The sequence below is a fragment of the Chaetura pelagica genome, unplaced genomic scaffold, assembly GCF_000747805.2.
Source record: "Chaetura pelagica isolate M959 unplaced genomic scaffold, ChaPel_1.0 scaffold444, whole genome shotgun sequence".
Lineage (NCBI taxonomy): Eukaryota > Metazoa > Chordata > Aves > Apodiformes > Apodidae > Chaetura > Chaetura pelagica.
Window position 1 is genome coordinate 339,647 of NW_009952979.1, and position 21,841 is coordinate 361,487.

The 21,841-nt window shown below is 40.2% G+C and overlaps 1 protein-coding gene across 1 annotated transcript in view; it reads right to left on the reverse strand.

Annotated features, from left to right (window-relative positions):
- Positions 1 to 2,791: 2,791 nt before the first annotated feature.
- Positions 2,792 to 21,841, reverse strand: part of SH3GL2 (SH3-domain GRB2-like 2) — a 26,246-nt gene continuing 7,196 nt past the window's right edge. Inside the window, exons 3-8 of the mRNA XM_009996386.1 lie at positions 15,955 to 16,098; positions 14,028 to 14,161; positions 10,961 to 11,119; positions 9,413 to 9,516; positions 5,976 to 6,106; positions 2,792 to 3,468 (exon numbers count right to left, since the gene is read on the reverse strand). Coding sequence (XP_009994688.1) covers positions 3,269 to 3,468; positions 5,976 to 6,106; positions 9,413 to 9,516; positions 10,961 to 11,119; positions 14,028 to 14,161; positions 15,955 to 16,098 — 872 coding nt within the window. The 3' untranslated portion in view covers positions 2,792 to 3,268. The remainder of the gene's footprint in view (positions 3,469 to 5,975; positions 6,107 to 9,412; positions 9,517 to 10,960; positions 11,120 to 14,027; positions 14,162 to 15,954; positions 16,099 to 21,841) is intronic.

Consider the following 21,841-nt stretch of genomic DNA (forward strand, 5'->3'; position numbering starts at 1 on the left):
TTAATCTAATGTGCTCATTGCTTGTTTTACTCTCTTTAGGAGGGCCATTATACATGTGAGTTTTAATTGATGGAAGCAATGTCATAGAATCACAGAATCATAGAATCTTAGGGGTTGGAAGGGACCTCGAAAGATCATCTAGTCCAACCCCCCTGCCAGAGCAGGGTCACCTAGAGTACATCACACAGGAACTCATCCAGGCGGGCTTTGAATGTCTCCAGTGAAGGAGACTCCACAACCTCCCTGGGCAGCCTGTTCCAGGGCTCTGTCACTCTTACAGGAAAAAAAAATTTTTGGATATTCACCTTGAACCTCCTATGCTCCAATTTGTACCCATTACCCCTTGTCCTGTCACTGGTCATCACTGAGAAAAGCCTAACTCTGTCCCCCTGACACTCACCCCTTACATATTTGTAAACATTGATGAGGTCACCCCTCAGTCTCCTTTTCTCCAAGCTAAAAAGACCCAGCTCCCTCAGCCTCTCCTCATAAGGGAGATGTTCCACTCCCTTAATCATCTTTGTAGCTCTGCGCTGGACTCTTTCAAGCAGATCCCTGTGGGATCTGTGGGGCCCAGAACTGGACACAATACTCCAGATGTGGCCTCACCAATGCAGAACAGAGGGGGAGGAGAACCTCTCTTGACCTACTAACCACACCCTTTCTAATGCACCCCAGGATGCCATTGGCCTTCTTGGCCACAAGGGCACATTGCTGGCTCATGGTCATCCTCCTGTCTACCAGGACCCCCAGGTCTCTTTCACCTACACTACTCTCCAGCAGTTCAGCCCCCAACCTGTACTGGGACATGGTGTTGTTCTTCCCCAAATGTAAAACTCTGCACTTCCCCTTGTTGAATTTCATCATGTTTCTCCCCGCCCAACTCTCCAACCTATCTAAGTCTCTCTGAATGGCAGCACAGCCTTCTGGTGTGTCAGCCACTCCTCCCAGCTTAGTGTCATCAGCAAACTTGCTGAGGGTACATTCTATACCCTCATCCAGGTCGTTGATGAAGATGTTGAACAACACCGGTCCCAGCACCGACCCTTGTGGGACTCCACTAGTAACACACCTCCAACCAGATTCTACCCCATTGACTACAACTCTCTGACTCCTTCCTTTCAACCAGTTCCTAATCCACCTCACTTCCTGGTCACCAAACCCATACCTGATCAACTTATCCACAAGGATGCTGTGGGAGACGGTGTCAAATGCTTTACTGAAATCAAGATAAACCACATCTACCGCTCTACCATCATCTATCCACCTAGTAATTTCCTCATAGAAGGCTATGAGGTTAGTCAAACATGATTTACCCTTGATAAAACCATGCTGACTGCTCTTGATGACCCCCATGTCCTTGATGTGCCTGGAGATAGTCACAAGAACAAGTTGTTCCATCACCTTTCCAGGGATGGAGGTGAGGCTGACCGGTCTATAGTTACCCGGGTCCTCCTTCTTGCCTTTCTTGTAGACTGGTGTGACATTTGCTATCCTCCAGTCCTCAGGCACCTCTCCTGTTGCCCGTGACTCACCAAAGATGATGGGGAGTGGCTTAGCAATGACCTCCGCCAGCTCCCTCAGCACCCTTGGATGCATTCCATCCGGACCCATTGATTTATGGATGTCCAGATTACTCAACTGATCCCTAACCCAATCCTCATCTACCATGTCAAACTCCTCCTCTATCTTGACTTCTTCTGGGGCTATATGAATCTAGGGCTCATGGGAAAATCCTGCAGGAGTAAAGACAGAGGCAAAGAAGGCGTTCAGCACCTCTGCCTTCTTTATATCCTCTGTCACTAGGGCTCCCACCTCATTCATCAGTGGGCCAATATTGCCTCAATGTGATAATGATAAAAAAAATACATTTGTCATATTTGAAGAACATGAGGAACATGTTTCCTGAAATAAAATTCTTGGTAGCTGAAGTTAGCACAACAGATCTGAAAGCAACAAAGTAACAATCCACAACATTATTGTAGTTATTCTCTCAGCATTTTATTTGAAATATCAATACTTTCCATTATATAGTTTATACATTAAGCACTAGGGAATTGTCTTAATTTCACATAGTCCAGTACTGAAGTGGCACATTCAAAGCAGCACATTACATCTCTGAAGGAATCTGTACAATTTAGATAAATAGAACTCTGAATAACTAAACTAACATAACTTCCACAGCGTTTACCAGAAGAATGCCAAGAAGCTAGGCACAGCACTGTAGACACAAAGTGCAGCAAGGAGGAATACAAGATAACCAACTAAACATATGAAAAATGTTTTTGCATATACAGCCACATGTCTTTAATTGCTCAACACAAAAATGTAACAAATTTTATTTAGTCCTCATTGAGGGCAGAATATGCACAAATGATGTTTGAATAACACATGGTAGACAGAAATAAATGAAGTGAGGGTTGTGTTTAGTTAGTTATTGTATTCCTCAGGGAATAAGTTTACAAAGGATACCTGGTGCTTAAGCAGAATGATCTTGTGCCAAGACTTGACAAGAAATGGTTAACAAATGCCAGTTTTATTCCCCATCTTGCCCTCTTACTGGCATTTTGGTGAGCATGCACAAAGTTCCTGAAGGGCAAATTCAGGCGGTTTCTGGTTGAAGGTTTTTACTATAGGAATCCCCATTTTATGGTTTGCAGTTTACCTCTGGATGGAATTAGGCCTCTTAGCAATATTTAGGAATAAAAAAATTAGCAGAGAGCAGCAGGACACACAGTACAGTGGTTCACTTTCTGAGAAACTGAAGGGTTCACATTTACGCCATCTCTCTGAGAACATCAAGCCAGTTTCATTGGAAGATACAGTTTTGGTTAGCGTTAGACCTGTGTGAACTGTATCATTAGGAAGGGAAAGATGGAATGGCAAGTACTTTTCCCTCTTTTTATAGAGAACTAAGACTGAAAAGTAATACAGTGGTGATAGGCATTATCTTCCCAAAATCACCTTCACTTTCTGCTACTTCATGGAGTTTCCTGCTTTGCTTGCCATCATCTTCCCAGCTTCATCTCAGTAATGCTTCTGGTTACCACCAGGCCAGTATGGCCAATATTCTAACCAACCCTATGCTGGCTCAGAAGATACCACGCATCACCACCATGTAGTTAGACAACACGTAAACCAAAGATGCTCAGTGGGAAATCGATGACTCTAACCACTGCAGTTCACACTTGTAAGGTGTAAGAAGCAGCATTTTGAAAGCAGTGGTACTGATACAGCTAGCTGGGTCAGAGGTGGTGTATCAGCCACCCTAATGGGGTAAGGGAACTAGAATATCAACATAATTGATGGGGAAGAAACCTGACTGGCCATGAAGCATCCCCTCATACCAGTTTTCATCAATCTGGTTAGTGAGGGTAATGATATCCCCTTCTTTAAATCCCAGCTCCCCTTCATTTTCTGGTTCAAAGTCATATAGAGCTCGGCAGCATGGCTGATCCATGTGAACACCTATAGAGAAGAAACACAATGAAAAAAATGTGCTTCAAGAAGTCAATACTACAGTATCCTTTTTACCCTTGTACTTGCTATATATTTGATATGAGTATCACTCATATGCTGATGGCAGTTCTCTGATAGCTTCTAAATTTTGACTGCTAAACCTTACTAGAAGACAGCTATCAGCTTTTGGCAGCCTTTAGTTTTTATACGTGACTACTAGTAAAAGTCTGACAATTCTAAAAGAACTAAGCTACAGTCAAACCCACACCTAAAAGCACAGCTGTGATTACTTTGGAATCTACTTTTTATCTGTTTACAAAACACAAAAAATGAAGCAAAAGTCCTAATTATATTCAGCTTTACTGGCACAGAAATGCTTTGTCCATTTACCTCAGGTGTGTAGTGTAAGGGTACCTTAAAAGAACAGTGAAGGTGCAACTGTAGAGACATTGTACATGCTCCTAATCCTCTAAATTTTAACACGAGGTTTCCAAAGATTTTTTCTCCCTATTCCCACAGAATGCTTGACTGAGGGGCCACCAAGATAGATTCATAATTTTGAAAGCACAACCCTTCTAATATGCAAGTTCATGAACATCAGACCAAAAACCCTTTAGGATGCCTAATGGGTATTATTATTGTAAGTCATTAGTTTCTTAAGATTTTAATGCAATTTATGAAATCACAGAATTATAGAATGGTTTGAGTTGGAAGGGACCTTAAAGATCACACAGTTCCAAACTCTCTCCCCCAGGCAGGGACACCTGCCACCAAATCAGGTTGCTCGGAGTCCCATCTAACCTGGCCTTGAACACTTTCAAGAAGGTGGATTCCAAATTAAATATTAAATATTCCTTCCATCCCCCACATCCCACCTCTCCTTTCCCCGAGCCCACACAAGTGTCTATAGATTTAGGCTTACCAAAAGTAAAATTATTATCGATCAAATTATTTAGGATTTAGTAGCACTAAATTGTAAGTATTCTTATATCCCTGCCTACTGTTCCGCAGTAAAAGTGCATGAACTTCCAGAGGTCAGAAAGAACTGACACACATTGCTCAATCATGTTACGTTCAAGAACACATATTTTGGCTTTTTCACATATACTGGCTTCAGAATAAATACATTTCACATTCAAACATTTTGCATATTCATTTTAACCACTCGCTATAGCCAGAAGACCCAAGCTTGAGCTACTTTAGGACAAAAATATTCCATTTCTACAGATGTCAACAGAGCAAGTTTTTCAAATACCAGATTAGATTTACTAAACTTTTTAGGGAAACCTTCTTTCATTTCTTCAGTGTATTTTGTTTTATTTGTCACGAAGACTATTTTGCTGGCATCAAAAAGCCTTACAGTGCATGACTTGTAACCTCATTGATCCCAGATGAAATTTAGAAGACTTAGAAAATAAACTCTAATGACCACAAAAGATCAGGGCTTTGAATGAGAACCCAAACATCCACTAGAGAATTTTTAAGGAAGAAGGTATTTCTGTGAAACTAGTAAACACTTCAAAATGAAGTACTGAAGAAAATGCTAATTACTGCTCTCTGAAGAGGAAAACACTACTGCTGAAGAGACACAGGAACATCAGTCTGCACTGCCTTAGCACAACCCAGTGTTCACGACACTACAGAAAAGAAGTGAAAAAGAAAATGAGGAGCTTTAGTATGCAAGACTCAAGCTATGCTCAAGGTATCTGAAATGTATCCCTCTCCTCACTAGCACAGTGAGATTAATTGGCATTTGCAAGATTATGTGAGGCAATTTCCAGCTGCAGGTGCTAAATGGAGACACTGTTGCTACCTATATCTGGGAGAACATGAAACCAGATGTGATGGAAGGAAGGAAATTTGATTAAAGATCTAATGAAAAAAAAAAAAATCTAGTCTTGCAAGGTGGAATGTTTTAGCAGTTGTCACTGAGGTAAACTGAAATAACTGAGCTCAGAGTCTGGACAGAGACCCTGAGCCTTCACCACGACAGGGGACAGCAGACTATTACAGTGAGAAAATATAATAAGACTTTCTTAGTATGTGCCACTCCCAACTGGACAAAGAAAATAACTCAGATGGCTTTTTTTTCTTTTTAGTGATTTTCACTTTCAGGATCTTTGTATTATCATACCTGATTTTAAAAAGCACGATGAGGTTAAGAAGGTTTTAGGGGCGGGGTTCAGGGTTCTTCCTTTTCACAAAAAACTTACCATTTTTATTTCATTTTCTAATTGCCTATTTTGTAAAGATTCATATTTCGAGGTGAAATTAGTACAACAGCATCTCCTTGAGCTTCTTGAACTCAGGAAATGTTTTACACAAATACACATTTAAAGCAGAGGATGATCCATCCCTATTCTCTTGTCTGGGGATGCCAGCATTTTACAAAGAAACAACAGTTTACACATCTCTTCCCTATACTATCCTCATTCTCATTTTCCCTCACTATGGAAGAACTAACTTTTAGAAGAAAGCATGGAACTTCTGCATTCTCGTGTTGCTACTGCCATTACCTGATGGTTTGGGTGTGGTGGCGTGGGATATTCCTCCATTGTGCTGAGTAATGTCACCAGTTGTGAAATCCAGGCTCATACGAGGTTTGGGCTGGTATTCCCTCCTGGGCTGAGATGATGCCTCTTTTATTCTGCCAAAACATGAAGTTAATTGGAAAGAGTTAGTTTCCTGTTAACAGATGAGCAGCACCAAACATCTTCATTTCCATGGCTGAAGTTTCCATCCATCAACCATCCAGACTAAACAAGTTTGGACATTTGGTGTAATTTTTTGTTTACCACATTACCAAAAAAACCAGCCGTTGTGATTATGCCATGAGGTTGTTAATTTTTGTTTTCCTTTAGAAGCCAACCGATCGTTTTGGCTTCCTTTTGTCTAGCAATAAAAAAGAGCTTCTAATGGAGAAAAACTGATTAGCAATGCTTAGAGAAGAGCTGTAGAAATATCTCTGCCCCTGTTTTTAGCATGACCCTTGCTTCTGCCCTTAGCAAGCTTGAACTACTCAGTTGGTCCATGCCAACTCCTGTAATTTTGTGCAGAAACCATGCAGGAATGTACTGACTTCAGCTGCAGACTTAGTTAATTTCTAATTTAGAATACTTGTTTCGCAAAGGCACACAATTCCAGTTTTCCTGACTGTCAGAATAAAAATGTTATCCGCTATCCATCTCAACTTACTCCTCTAATTGAGAAATGTAGAATTTCTAGGAAAGGGTAAATTTTAAGATTCCAGAGTAAAATCCAGGGAAGGGAAGATGACAAAATCAGAGCAGCTTATGCGGAACAACTGCCACGTACATTTCTAATACTGCACATGGAAGAACACTTGAGTAAAAACCTCTCTATTTAAAGGACAAGGTGGTTTCCCTAACCTTCTCTCGATCTGCTCCACACTTGCTGTTGGTAGTACAATTTGGTTTTATCTATTGAAAAAATCTGCTTCTAAATTAACCAGTTTTAGACCTGGTAACAAGGGTTTCCTCACATTCCAAAGTCTTATCAGTACTATTCAGTTCGTAGAGGCTGCTCTTCTTCATCATAAACAAAAACATAATCATATTTTAAAAATAAATTAAGGAAGTTCAGCTTAAATTAAAAGGCTTTGCTGTGTTTCACTCATTAACGTAAGTTACTTTTTGAAAAGAGAAAAGTTTTGAAAAAAGAAATCCTTAAACAAATTCAATCACACTTAATACTTCCAAGATAAAATATCTTCTTTTTACATATTATGAACTAGAAAATGACAGTTCCAGTGGCTTGCTAAAACTTACACAAAAGCTCAGCATGAGCCATTTTTCTGAAGAACAGAAACATCTCCAAGGAAACCATTCTTGCTTCCCAGCTGCTCTGTTAGGATACTCTGTCTTGAAAACTGCAGTCCCCTTTAGCTTGATGAGAAAGAGAGTTTAAAAGTAAAAGCCTTTTCTGACCTTCCAGATTTTACTACTTTTATCACAAAACTCCCAATATTTGCCAAATTTCTAAAATCCTAGCTCCTGATACCATGGTATTTTAAGGAAGTTCATTAATTCCATTAATTTGTAGAAGAAAAATGAAAATTCTTGCAGTTCCTGAAGAAAGTTTTGAAGCCTAATCTGAAGGATGTAGAAAGAACAGAAGATTTTAGTGCATTTTAAAATTTTTCATGGTTTTTGCAATCTATTTTATATTAATTCTTCGGGCAATATTTTAAACATGACAGTCTCAGCAGTTATAGAACATTGTCCATGCCAAACAACAGCATCTTTTAAAAAGTACCTGGAAAAAAGGAAGCATGTGCTGTAGACATCACTTAGAGTGAATGGTAAAAATCTGCTCAGCTTAGAAGTAAAGCATTATTTATTTTCTGGTCCATATGGCCAAAAAAGCAACTCCAAAAACCCATGGCCATGCATTCTTTGCTGCCTGAGTATCACAAACAGGAAAAGACAAGTAGTTTAAATAGTAACAACTCTACATCACAGCTTAATGCCTGGCATGAGCACAGGGCTCTAATTTCTATCTAGTGGTATGGACAAAGGATTATTTACCCAGAAAACTCTTTACAATTAGGGATAAACAGGAGGTTTATGTAAAATATTTACTTCAGCTGATCAGTAATAGCAGCCCAATGCAAGGTTCTTGAAAAGCTGAAATAATTCTGAGATGAAACTTAAAAGATACTGTTTAGCAGAAGTTTCAAAAGAGCAAAGGATTATCTAAATTCATAGAGGAAAAGAAATCTGTTGCAGAGGGAGGAATGTTCACTTTATGGCATAACTTAAGAGACTGCAGAACAACCCACTTTTTTCTGATTATTTTTTTCTAATGCTTCCGTAAAGTAAATTAATTGCAGTATTCATTTGGAAGTGGTAAAAATAATTGCTAGCTATTTAGACAGTACAGCAATCTGTAACCATAAACAGCCTGCTGTGAAGCCTACCTACAAGTGCTGCTCCTAATTGCAAAGAAATGTTAAGACTTCTACAACTGGATGAAGCTTACAGACTGTGCGCTCTGAGAAAATGAGCACTGACAAACCCAGTAGTACCAGAAAGTGGATATACATTACTGACATCAGAGAACTGCAAATCAGGAAATCAGGAAAGATTAAAAAGCTGTCTTCACACAGTATGTGAACATTACCTGCTCTTGGGAATTACGTCCAGCTTTTAGGAAATCTTCCCGTACCATAGGGACTAAAGAAATATTTCCCATCTGTTAAGTTTCCTCGAAGAGGTACATGCATGTGGGAAGTTGATCAGCTTTTACAAACATTATTTTCCCCATTTCAAGAGCGTAGATGTGTTTTGTGTTGATAGAAAAAAAAATTTCTAAACTAAAAATTCTGAAGTTCTATTAAAAAGACAGTGTATAAATTCTGAGATGGCATTCACAGTTAAAAAAAAGGGATGGAAGAGTTAAACTCAGTTAAGCCTTTCATCAAGATTATCTGATAATAAAGCTGGAAAACATGAGTATTTAATAAGGTGGCAAACGATGGGCTGGCCACTAGGGAGATCTTCACTGGCTCAGGGGGATCTTCAGATAGATGAAAACATAACAAGATACTCTTTCTCAATAGTAATCATTAAGGTCTTTTTTCAGAAAGACGACTTTGTGAATATATGCGGGAATGGTAAGGAATCCAAAGTTGGAAGTGTCACTGACTTCCAGTATTTATAAACTCTTGCTTTTAGTTAAATGCCATTTAACAGCTTTACTGAGCTGTGATGCTTTACCAAAGTCAGTCCTCATTAATCATACTTAGAATTATATACATCTCCAAAACATATAAACTTCAGCTTGCAATTGCCAAATGAAATAGTCCTTCTTTTCACAAACATTTAATTACCAAGCTTCAAAAGGTAACAGGATTGCATTCTACGCAGAGGTTTTCTGCCTCCGTAAAACAAAAAAAAACAACAATTCAACAAACTTATAAAAGGTGCATTACCTATCTTCCAGCTTAGAAGTAACTCGCTGTAGGATCTGTGTGGCCTGCTTGTGGTACTCCAGCTGGGCTTGTACAAGAGCAGAGAGCTGGCTCACTTGTTCAATCTGAGGATCGACATTAAAACATCAGATCTTAGGCAAGTACTCATAGCGAGTAAAGGCGACTGTCACACTGACACTGCAAAGGCAGTTCTACTTACCTCTCTAAAAACTTGATTCATCTTTGTAATTTGTAAATAGTTACATACATATCACTCTTTATTCATTACTATGTCTGGTTATGACCTGATTTGGAATCATAACTGCAACTCTTGTCCACTGCTCACCTACTTCATTCAGCAAACACTATGAAAGTAAAAATGAGGCTGTAATGAGAGCGCAATACATCTTTGCCCTCTCTGCCTTTGAAGACCACAAAATCACAAGGACTACCTATGGTCATGCCTCTGTCATAATCTGGCCTGTGAAGCAGACCAAAACAGGAAGACACCATGTATTCTTGGATGCAGAGGATTTGTAGTGAAGGCACACAGCACATTACTTAATGAGTGAAAAAACATCAAAAAGCCCTTCACAAGCAATGTAATTGCTAGCAGTTTCCATAATACATAATGCCACAATGGTATAATGCAAGCCAGCAAGATATGGCCACATGGGGTTGGATGTTACTCCAAGGATTAAAACTAAAAACTTGCTAGACTTCTTTTCTTTCCACAAAGCATTATTTAATTTCTAATATGCATATATTTTTCAGAGTGTTTTGTTATCCCTCTACAGCAACCTGGCAACAAAATGAAGAATTAAATTAGGTGTGCATTTAAACTTTAAATAAGAAAAATACTTAAAATTAATTTTCTTTGACCATATATTCTGTAAAACAGACTTCACCTGAAATATTTTTTATTTTCATCCAAAAGAAGTAATTTTTTCTTCTCACTTCATTAAACCATTTTAGCATTAATTATTAATATAAGTTTTAAAAAAACCTAACAGGTGCTCAATCCCAAAACACTTTGTATCCCAAAAATGTGCTACAGGATCAGATTCAAGGTGTTACATTAACTTTGGCTTCCTTATTAAGTATTTCAGCTCCTTACAGCAAAGACCATGGGTCTCTTACCTTTACCAATCCTCTCAGCAGCCCACTGACTTGAGCAACAGCCTTGGCTCAGACTCTAAAACCACAGCTAAGTAAAACTCACTACTTATATTTACATAATTCTAACAAGGAAGATAATTTTTGTTTTGTAAATAACACTATGCAGTTAGGAAGCACACCAATGCTACAGTGGATTGATGTTTTACTCAGTTACCTATAAAATACCTATAAAACTAGTCCTATATGTGCATGCAATACATTACTACAGCTTCTGAGCCTCTGTTGAGTCCACCAAGGAGGCAAGTGCTTCCTCATTGTACAGTGACAGGAATTTGTGGTGTCATGGACTTAACAAGAACTGCTTAGACTGCTTTAGATTGCCTTCACTGCAGAACCAGTATCTTTTCTTTTTTTAAGATTCAGCTCAAATATTAACAGGGGATATCTCACATCCATCTCCAGAAGGTTGAACATGCTTGACTCAGCAATTTCTTTTGATTCATCAAATTTCTCCAGAGCTTGACGAAGTTCTTCATCAGGGAGCTTGCCCTGTCTTTTCTTTTTGTAATCAAAATCCAGGCGTCGACCCTCCATTTTCTTTAGGTGATGCTAAAAAATGAAAATGTAAATACAAGCACAGAATAAAGGATGTTCCCCACCTCTCCTTAAGCTGCATTTTAGATAGGTAGTCCGTGTGCATTGCATGTACTGGTTGCTGTATATCAACTCTTCCCCCAGAGGGGAGAAATACAAACCAATGAAATGGGTGATTTTACACACTTTTTAAGAAACCATTGTGTGCTGCTGTCTGACAGACCTTCAACATTACAAAAAGGCTACACAGAATGAGTAACTGCAGTTACCACCTGTATAAAAGATACAAGAGTTTATAGCTTTTTAATTCTGATGCAGAATTACCTGAACCCTGTTTTTCCCCTAGATATTAAAGAAAATAACTGTTAAAAGCACAAGTGAGTACATTTTTCCCTGTGTATTAGTCCTCATAAACAAAGCAGCACAGAAGATATTTCCATCAGACCACCAAAGGCTCTTAATTCTATATTTTAGTAAAGATTTTCTAGTTTAACTGACATAATATTTATTTTGATCTGTTTAGCTGCTGCCACATCAAGCTGGCTAAAACTTAATGCTACCAGCAGGAGAACGGACACTTTAGGTGCTTACTTCCCTTCGAAAGAATCAATTTGTCATCCATTATGATATTTATAACTTTGTCAACTTTGTATATTATATCAAACTGCCTAAGACATCTTTTTTCCACATACATTCATATGTGTGAAAGCCTTACCAACCTCAGAAGGACAGTTACTTATACAGATAGAATCACAGAATCATAGAATCACAGAATGGCTGGAGCTGGAAGGGACTTTAAAGGCCATGGAGTTTCAACCCCCCTGCATTCGCAGGGACACCTCTCACTAGATCAGGCTGCTCAGAGCCCCATCCAACCTGCCCTTGAACCCTCCCAGAGATGGGGCTTCCACAACTTCTCTGGGCAGCCTGTTCCAGTGTCTCACTACCCTCACTCAAAAGAATTTTGCCCTGATCTCTAACATAAATCTCTCTTCTTTCAGTTTAAAACCATTATCTATTGTCCTCTCACTACAAGCATTTGCTGAATTGGAAGGCACTTTTACTTTCAAAATTACAAAATTAGCCTGTGTCTGCAGAAGTATGTGTGCAAACAGATTTTAGTCTGTAAATGCTAGCTGGTTCTTGGATTACCAGTTAAGTAATTCATGCACACAATGTGTGCGTGTGTGTGTTTTTGTGTGTGTGTGTGTGTACAAAATTTTTTGGACATAGTCTTCATATAGACAAAAGAGTAGTGCCAGCCTAGAAGCAGCTATCGAAATATACTCACATGTCATACATTATAAAATTTATTCTAAACATCTGTTCATCTATTTAGTGACATGGGCTTTCAAATCATAGGATTACAGTACTGTGTTCATGCCTGTATAGGTTTGATGATGCTACTGTTAAAAAATGTTAGAATTTTGAGCTTTCCCTTCCTAAATCACCAACAAGAGAGACAGAACTGAAAACAGATCATCCTGAGTGCCATCAAGTGGCATGCAGAAGACAACCAGGGGATCAGGTCCAGCCAACATGGGTTTAGGAAAGGAAGGTCCTGCCTAACCAATCTCATGACTCCCTTCTATGACTGGGTGACCGACCTAGTGGATGAGGGGAAGTCTGTGGGTGTGGTCTATCTCAACTTCAGCAAGGCCTCTGACACAGTCTCCCACAGCATCCTCCTGGAGAAGCCAGCAATCCACGGCTTGGACAGGTGCACCCTTCGCTGCATTAAAAACTGGTTGTATGATCAGGCCCAGAGGTTGATGGTGAATGGAGATGCATCCAGTTGGTCATCTGGTGACCAGCGGTGTCCTCCAGGGATCAGTGCTGGGCCAAGGTCTATTCAACATCTTTATTGACAACCTGGATGAGGGGATCAAGTCTATGCTTACTAAATCCACAGATGACACCAAGTTTGGGGAGAATGTCGATCTGCCAGAGGGTAGGAAGAAGCTGCAGAGGCACCTGGACAGGCCGGGCTGATGGGCTGAGGCCAATGTCATGAAATTCAACAGGACCAAGTGCAGGACCCTTGGCCACAATAACCCCAGGCAGCACTACAGGCTGGGGCAAGAATGGCTGGAGAGCAGCCCAGCAGAGGGACCTGGAATTGCTGGTTGACAGCAGGTTGAACATGAGTCAGCAGTGTGCTCAGGTGGCCTGGAAGGCCAATGGCATCCTGGCTTGTATCAGGAATAGTGTGGCCAGCAGGAGCAGGGATGCAATCCTCCCCCTGTACACAGCACTGGTGAGGCGTCACCTGGAGTACTGTGTACAATTCTGGGCGCCTCACTTCAAGAAGGATATTGAGGTGCTGGAGCAGCCTCAGAGGAGAGCAATGAGGCTGGTGAAGGGACTAGAGGGAAAGTCTTACAAGGACAGGCTGAGGGAGCTGGGGTTGTTTAGCCTGGAGAAGGGGAAACTCAGGGGGGAACCTTTTGACTCTTCAACTACCTGAAGAGAGGCTGTAGGCAGGTTGGGGCTGGGCTCTTTTCCCAGGTAACTAGCAACAAGACAACAGGGCAGGGCCTCAAGCTGCCCCAGGAGAGGTTTAGGGTTGATATTAGGAAGTACTTCCTCATGGGGAGGGTGATTAGACATGGGAATGGACTTCCTAAGGAAGTGGTGGAGGCACCATCCCTGGATGTGCTCAAGCAAAGGCTGGATGTGGCACTTAGTGCCATGGTCTGGCCGATGCAGTGGTGATTACATCATAGGCTGGACTTGATGATCTTAAAGGTCTTTTCCAGCCTTGGTGATTCTCTGATTCTGTGAAAAGTAACACTCAAGCCAAAAGAGACTAAAATCAGATCACCTGCGAATCAGAAAGCCCATTTTAAACTACACATAAATTTTGAACATATACACTGTCTACACATTTGGCTTTATTAATATGCCAAATTGAGGAAAATACCTGTATTTCTCTCAGGTCTTTGTCATGGAGGTTTTGAAGTGGGTCAATGAAGTTTTGTTTCACTTCCATGTCTAAAGAGTCCTTGACTTCAGAAAGCTCCTTCATAGCTTCTCCCACATCTGCAAGTGCTGGTCCTGAAAGAAAAGATGTCCAGTTTACCTCAAAATAACTTAGTTCCAAACCACTGCATAATGAAACTGAGTAATTTCTGTTAACATTTCATTTTAAGTTTAGGAAAGAAACAGGGTATCATATACTGTGTGAAAGGTAAACACTGATTTTACACTTCTGCAGCCTCCAGAGTTTTGGCCTTGTAAGGCAGATGAGTTTGAGGACCCAAGTTGCATCAAGACAGCCTCCTCCACACTCCTTGTTGTCCGCATTCCTTACTCTGGTGAGACACACTTGCTAAAAAAGGAAGATCTGTATTTGCTTTACTGTTGCCATCACCAGACACTAGACTGCATGCAAAAACAGCTCTAATCTAAGTCTAGGTCTCCCTGTTTGTATCAACGACACTGGTGACAGAATCAAATGTAAACATTCTTAACAACTTCACAATTTTTAATGAGTTTTTTTAAAATAAACTATTGACTTCATACACCTACTCAAGTTCACAAACTTCAACAAGAACAGGTTGCTTTCTGAGATTTTCTGTAAGGTTGAGGGACACAAAAACTACTACTTTGGTTTACATCCTTTGCATAAAAGCAAAAGCAAGAAGCTCAAAAATACCCTGCTGGTTTGAGATGTAGGCTGGTGGGGAAAAATCCACTTTCAAAGAATACAAAGGTTCTGAAAATCTAAAATGTGAGAAATCAGAAGGAGCTTTGTCTCCCAAGCAGGGGATGCCCGCACTGCAAAACCAGAGAGTCTGCCAGACCCAGCTGAGGAGTGACAAACAGCCATAATAGCTGCTATTAGATAAGAATGTGAAAATAATTGCCATATCTATTCTGCTGTGTGCTATTGCAATTATTAGGGAATATGCAGTAATCTGAATAAACTAAATTGTATTTGTTCTTCGTTTTCTCTTTTAAAACGTGTTTGAAATTTAGCAAATGAGAGGCAACCAATTAAGAAAACACAACAACCATTAGTAGTCTTTAGCATAAAGCAAGCTACATCTGACAAGCTAACTAGTAGATTGTATAAAACAAACAAGAAAGTATCTTTTCCACTGCAGATGCCTTTATGCCAGGAATAATATTCAAATAGGAAATGCAATTTTCACAGCCCTTTTTAAGGGTCCTGTGTTTTGCCATACAAAAATGGCCATAGAAAAGGCCACAAAATAGGACAGAAAGTCAAAGAATCCTGTTGTGAATGTAATCACTTTTAATTAGATCTCTACTGTTGAAGAACACAATGTTAAATCTCAGTTTAACATTGGTATCTCAGGAGCTGTAAATGCCTTTGACATTTAGAGCAAGGAGTGGTTAATAGATAACACAAGAGTATTCACTAGTGCCTTAAATGTGGAATTTGGTCAGAAAAAAAGGTCAAAGTCTACTAAAAACTTACTAGCACTGATTCTTTGCCTGTAATGAAGACAATAAATATATTAATTATAAGTATTTCGAGGACAAAATGATTTACTGCACACATGCATAGTCAATAATAGAGTATCTGAACATGTATGCTTTTCATCCCAATACATCCCCAGTAATCTATGATGGGTAGCCTCAAGCCTGTACATGCATCCAAATGGAAAAAATTTTCGTTTCACACACAAGAAAAAAATTTCTAGTCTAAATCAGCAAAAATCCTCAACAGGCCCTGAAGGAGAAGTCTGATTAAGCAGAACTCTGACGTTTCTTGCAGAACTTTGCGTTTATAAGAGTCCAAGACTTTAATAATGAAAATTATATTAAATTTTGCTACAATTTATGTTACATTATAATGGAAAGGGAAGTAATCAAGTTACCAAAGTTGCATTCTTCTCCAAGTTCTCGGCCAAATTTCAGCATTGCATCTGCCAGCAAGGCTTCAGCCTGAGGATAACCTGGTCCCTTTTCCTGGCCTCGAATTTTTGACATAGTGTTGATCATGCTGAGTTTAGCCCTGGAAGCTGAAGCAAGCAAGCGACAGAGGTTATAATGTGCAATAGCTTGACTACACACACAGGAATGCACTTATAAAATTTATCTGAGCTACCTACAACGTATTTGAAGGACCTTATCTAAGTTTAGATCTAAGTCCTGTTTTTCACCACTTATTTTTAGAGTAAAGGAATGAAATGTTGTTCGTCAAGGATTTTTTTCCTTCTGCTGGTAGGCCAGAGAGGAGGGTCTGTCCTGAACTTTAAGTCAAAGTTTCCCTTGAAACAACTTGGGCAGAAGAAACCCCAGGAGCAATACCAAGATACCATGTTTGACACATGCTACCAATCAGGTAGAAAAATCTTTCAGCTATCCCCAAATTCTTAAAATCCTCCGGTAACAGATGGATAGCAGATTGAGTCAGCCTTCCTTTCAAGGAAAAGTCCAGACTGGGTACACTCAAGATTACTACAGTGTAGTACCCCACTTTTTTTAATGTTGGAAAGTTTTTCTTTTGTAGAATATTAAATAAAACCTATGTCCTCAAACATGATGTTCAACAACCTGTGAAACACTTTTTTGCCTTTTATGGGCATTTAGAAAAACTCCCATTTCAATACAATTTCCAACTGTACTTTAGTTTGTATTTTATTTCAGATACAAAACTGCAGATCAGAAGAAAGCACACAGTTACCAAAACTGAAGAAAACAAAGACAGCAAACATAAGAGAAATAACTTGTTTTATTATATGCTTTAGCAAATTTTGCAACTGTATATTTTCACAGAATGTGAACAGCCTACGGAATGGGAATTAATTAATGGCACTTGAATTTGTATTTTGCCAGCTAAATTCTATTGACAGCACAGCTTACTCAGTGATTGTTTCTACATATGTTATTACGTGTGCTATAGGAGGGCACCTACCTGCCTCTTCCTTCCTCCTTGCAAAGGCTTGACTTTTTTAGTTTCCCTTATGAGCTAGTATTTCTGCTTACATAATATTATGGCTCACACTGTTGTGTGCTGCTTTCATTAGTCAAAACTCAACTTTGCACACACTTCTATGACTAAACAAACATATAAGTTAGAGTAGGTGAAGGCATGGACTGTGAAAAAGGAAGATGTCCCCACTGTAGGAGAACAGGTTTTGAAGGATCTGAAGGTGCATAAGTCTATGGGACCTGATGAGATTCATCCATGGCTCCTGAAGGAACTGGCCAATGAAGTTGCAAAGACTCTGTCCATCATATTTGAAAGTCTTGGCAGTCTGGAGAAATCTCCACTTACTGGAAAAGGGGAAACATAACCACCATTTTCAAAAAGGAAAAAAGGAAGAACCAGGGAACTATAGACCCGTCAGTCTCACCTCTGTGCCCAGCAAGTTCATGGAGCAGATCCTCCTGAAGGTTCTGCTAAGGCACATGGAAAAAAAGGGGTGACTGGTAACAGCCAACACAGCTTCACCAAGTGCAAATCCTGGCTGACTAATTTGGTGGTCTTCTACAATGGAATCATGGCATTAGTGGACAAAGGAAAAGCAACAGATGTAATCTACTTGGACCTGTCCAAAGCTTTTGACACTGTTCTGCAGGACATTCTGGTATCAAAACTGGAACAGTATAGATTTCATGTACTGTTCCACTCCTGGACTCCTGGACCACTCTTGAGTCAGAAACTGACTGGATAGTCACACTCAAAGCGTCATGATAAATGCTCACTGTTCAAATGGAGATCAGTGATGAGTGGTGTTCACCAAGAGCTGGTACTTGGACCCATGCTATTTAGCATCTTTGTCAGTAACACAGACAGTGGCATTGGATGCACCCTCAGCCAAGTTTGCCCATGACACCACAGCATGTGGTGAGGTCGACACACTGGAGAGAAGGGAGGCCATCCAGAGGGACACTGACAGGCTTGAAAAGTGGGCTCATTCCAAGTGCACAAAGTACAAAAAGGCCAAGTGCAAAGTCCTGCATCTGGGTTGAGGCAACCCCAAGCAGACATACGGGCTGGATGGAGAATGGATCAAAAACAGTCTGGAAGAGTAGGACTTGGGGGTGATGGTGGATGAGAAGCTCAATGTGAGCCAGTAATGTGCACCTGCAGCCCAGAAAGCCAAGCACATCCTTAGCTGTATCAAAAGAAGCGTAGCCAGCAGGTCAAGGGAGGTGATTCTCCCCCTTTTACTCGGCTCTCATGAGAGCCCACCTGGAGTACTGTGTCCAATTCTGGAGGCCCCAGCACATAACAAGGACATGGAGCCACAAAAATGATCCAAGGGCTGGAGCAACTCTCCTATGAGGACAGGCTGAGAAAGTTGGGGCTGTTCAGCCTGGAGAAGAGAAGGCCCTGGGGAGGTCTTACGGTGGCCTTCCAGTGCTTAAAGTGAACAGGAAAGCTGGCAAGAGACTTTTTACAAGTGTTTGTAGTTAAAGAACAAGGGTTAATGGATAAAAGCTGGAAGAGGGCAGATTTAGGCTAGACATTAGGAGGAAATTCTTTAGTGTGAGGGTGATGAGACACTGGAACAGGTTGCCCAAGGAAGTTGTGGAAGCCCCATCCTTGGAAGTGTTCAAGGGCAGGTTAGATGGGGATTTGAGCATGCTGATCTAGTGGGAGGTGTCCCTGCCCATTCAGGGGGGTTGGAATTAGATGATCTTTAAAGTCCCTTCCAACTCAAACCATTCTATGATTCTATGATTAGCAGATTGGAGTCAACAAGTGTTTTGCTCTTAATCTACTCCTGAAAGCTTGGATCAAGAGCTTGTTCTTCTGCTGAATATGTTTCATTTTGTGCCATATAAATGTATCCATAAAACACAGACAGAGAAACAGACAGACTAAGTGTCACAGTACTGTTTTTGCCTGAGAAGCAGCTATGAAAGGGTAACATATTTTTAACATGTAGTAATGAAGTATTTGTAAGCTTTCTCACTATCCTTAAGTGCCACCAAATCATGCTTTTTACATCTGAATTTCTTGGTGCCTTCTGTTTCTACCCACTACAAAACTACAGTTAGCAGACTGGCTGACTGTTCAGTATAAGAAACTGCATTTTAATGATGTGGCTTTTAAAAACAAAATCAAAACGATGGTGGCAATGGGAAAATACAGAAGTACAAAACAAAATACGGCACAAAAACCCCCTACACTAGTCAGGAGAATCAAAGCAGCAATCTGAATTAAAACAGGAACAAAATGGAGTATTTTCAGAAGTAAAAGGGAAAAATAAAAGAGAAAATTAAAAATAAATAAATAATGAAGTGCCTGTAGTCTGAACAGGCAGGTAAGAGCAGAAAGCAAAAGGGTAAAGGAAAAAAAAGACAGAGATAAAAGAACAATAAGGGCAGGGCAAGAAAAAAATCTTAAAAAGAAGAAAGATAAGCATGAAAAATAATAATTATTACATTAAGATCCTGATTTAGTAGGAAATCTTACAATACATCCACCAGTGGTCTTACTTCACTTTTCTTCTTTTAAGGTTGATTCCACGGGAGCAGAGGTATGTGCTCAGACAATCTTGAAATCTTATCCTATGTCCTTTCCTTTCTATTGCTTTATTAGTGCCATGTCCTTTCTTCTTTAAGTTATGTTTCAACCTGAGTGAGGACAGGCAGAGATGTACAAAATACCACGTGGAAGTGACCTGAACCCTGAATGCTTGATTTTTTTCCCAGTTGCATTCCTTCTCCCTTACATTGACTTTCACAGTGTCAGTAATTATTCACTTTAATATTGTGCTAACAGAACCTCATAAAATTGTAAGAATACTGCCAAAAGAGTTGGAAAGACATTTCAGCAGGGAGTTCAGTTGCTTGTACTTTGTACTTCCATTCATGTTAATCTTGCACCTCTTTTTCTGGAAATTATGATCATGTACATCTGCAGAAGAAGTCTTTGAGCCTTCATCAGCTTCAATTTTATTTATTTTCACCTCTCATAGATTAGAATAATAGAATCATTTTGGCTGGAAAAGATTTAAGATCATCAAGTCCAACCATCAACCTAGGACACTGTGCACCACTAAACCATGTCCCTAAGCACCTTCGTGTAAAGACCTTCGTGTCTTTTAAATACTTCCAGGGAAGATGACTCCACCACTTCCCTGCTTCCAGTGCCTGACACCCCTCTCAGTAAAGAAGTTTTTTTCCTCATATTCAATGTAAACCTCCCTTGGTGCAACTATCCTGTTATCCTATGACTTGTTACGTGGGAGAAGAGAATGAAAACCACATCTCTACAACTTCATTTCAGGTCGTTACAGAGGGCAATAAGGTCTCCCCTCAGCCTTCTTTTCTCCAGGCTAAACAACCCCAGTTCCATCAGATACTGCTAACAAGATTTATCCTCTAGACCCTTCATCAGCTTTGCTACCCTTCTCTGGACATGCTCCAGCACCTGAATGTCCTTCTTGTAGTGAGAGACCCAAAATTGGACAAAGTACTTGAAATGCAGCATAGTACAGGGGCACAATCACTTCTCTAGTCCTGCTGGCCACACTATTGCTGTTATACGCCAGGACACTGTTGGTCTTCTTGACCACCTGGGCACATTGCTAGCTCATGTTAAGCCAGCTCTGTACCAACATCCCCAGGTCCTCTTCCACCAGGCAGCTTTCCAGCCACTCCTCCCCATGCCTGTAGCATTGCATGAGGCAGCTGTGACCGAAGTGCAGGACCCAGCGCTTGGTCTTGTTGAACCTGATACAACTGGCTCAGCCCATCAAAACCAGTCACCACCACTCTTTGTGTCTGGCCATCCAGTTTTTTACCCAGCAAATTGTACACCAGTCCAAGCCAAGAGCAGCCAGCACTCTAGGAGAAGGTGGTGGGAAATGGTGTCCAAAATACCTAAAATATAGGTAAACATCCACTGCCTTTCTCTCATCTGCTAAGTGGGTGAACTTGTCATTGAAGGAGACCATGTTAGTCAAGAAGGACCTGACTTTCATAAACTCATGCTGGCTGAGCCTGCCTGCCTCATTGACCTGCATGTGCTGCATATGCCTGCTGCATCCTTCAGATTTTCTCATAACTGGGAGTTCTGCTAAGCTATATTTTTCATTTGCACTAACTTTATCCCAACTCTTTCAATAAATTCAACATTGTATTCAATATCCTTTACCCCTTCCATCCCTTCACTTTTCCTTTCTCCTTTCCTTTTCTCTTTAGCATTAGTTCATTGTTTACTGAAGTCCCTGCTTTCACCTGCTGTGGCCTTTGCAATGAGGCTAGAGCACTTGCCAGAGAAGACTGATGCAAAGAAGTCATTGAGAACATCAGCTTTCTCAATATCCTGCATATCGCCCATTTCCTTCAGGAGTGGGCCTGCATTTTCCTTGGTTATCCTTTTCTCCCCAACATACCTATAAAAGCTTTCCTTACTGCTCGTTACATCCCTGGCAAGATTTAATTCTATGTGGGATCTGGCTCTCCTTAACTGGTCCCTAGCTGCGCTATCAACATGTAGTCCATTGATCTCTAGCACTGCAGCACTATGTTATACAAGTATATTGATATTTTCAGGGCACATCTTACTTATCAAGGAACATGTGCTACAACTCAAACCCTTTTCTCCTTATCAAGCTCAGGGAAACTTTAAAAGAAAATCTCCTGTTAAATATTGCTGTTAAAGAATATATTTTTTTAATTAGATTTTTCCCTTCTCCCTGTGTAATGTTTCTATGTTTTATTAAAATAACAAAACAAACAGGAAAAACTGGAAATCAGCATTTCTGGTGCCCTAGATAAACAGTAATATAGATGTAGGGA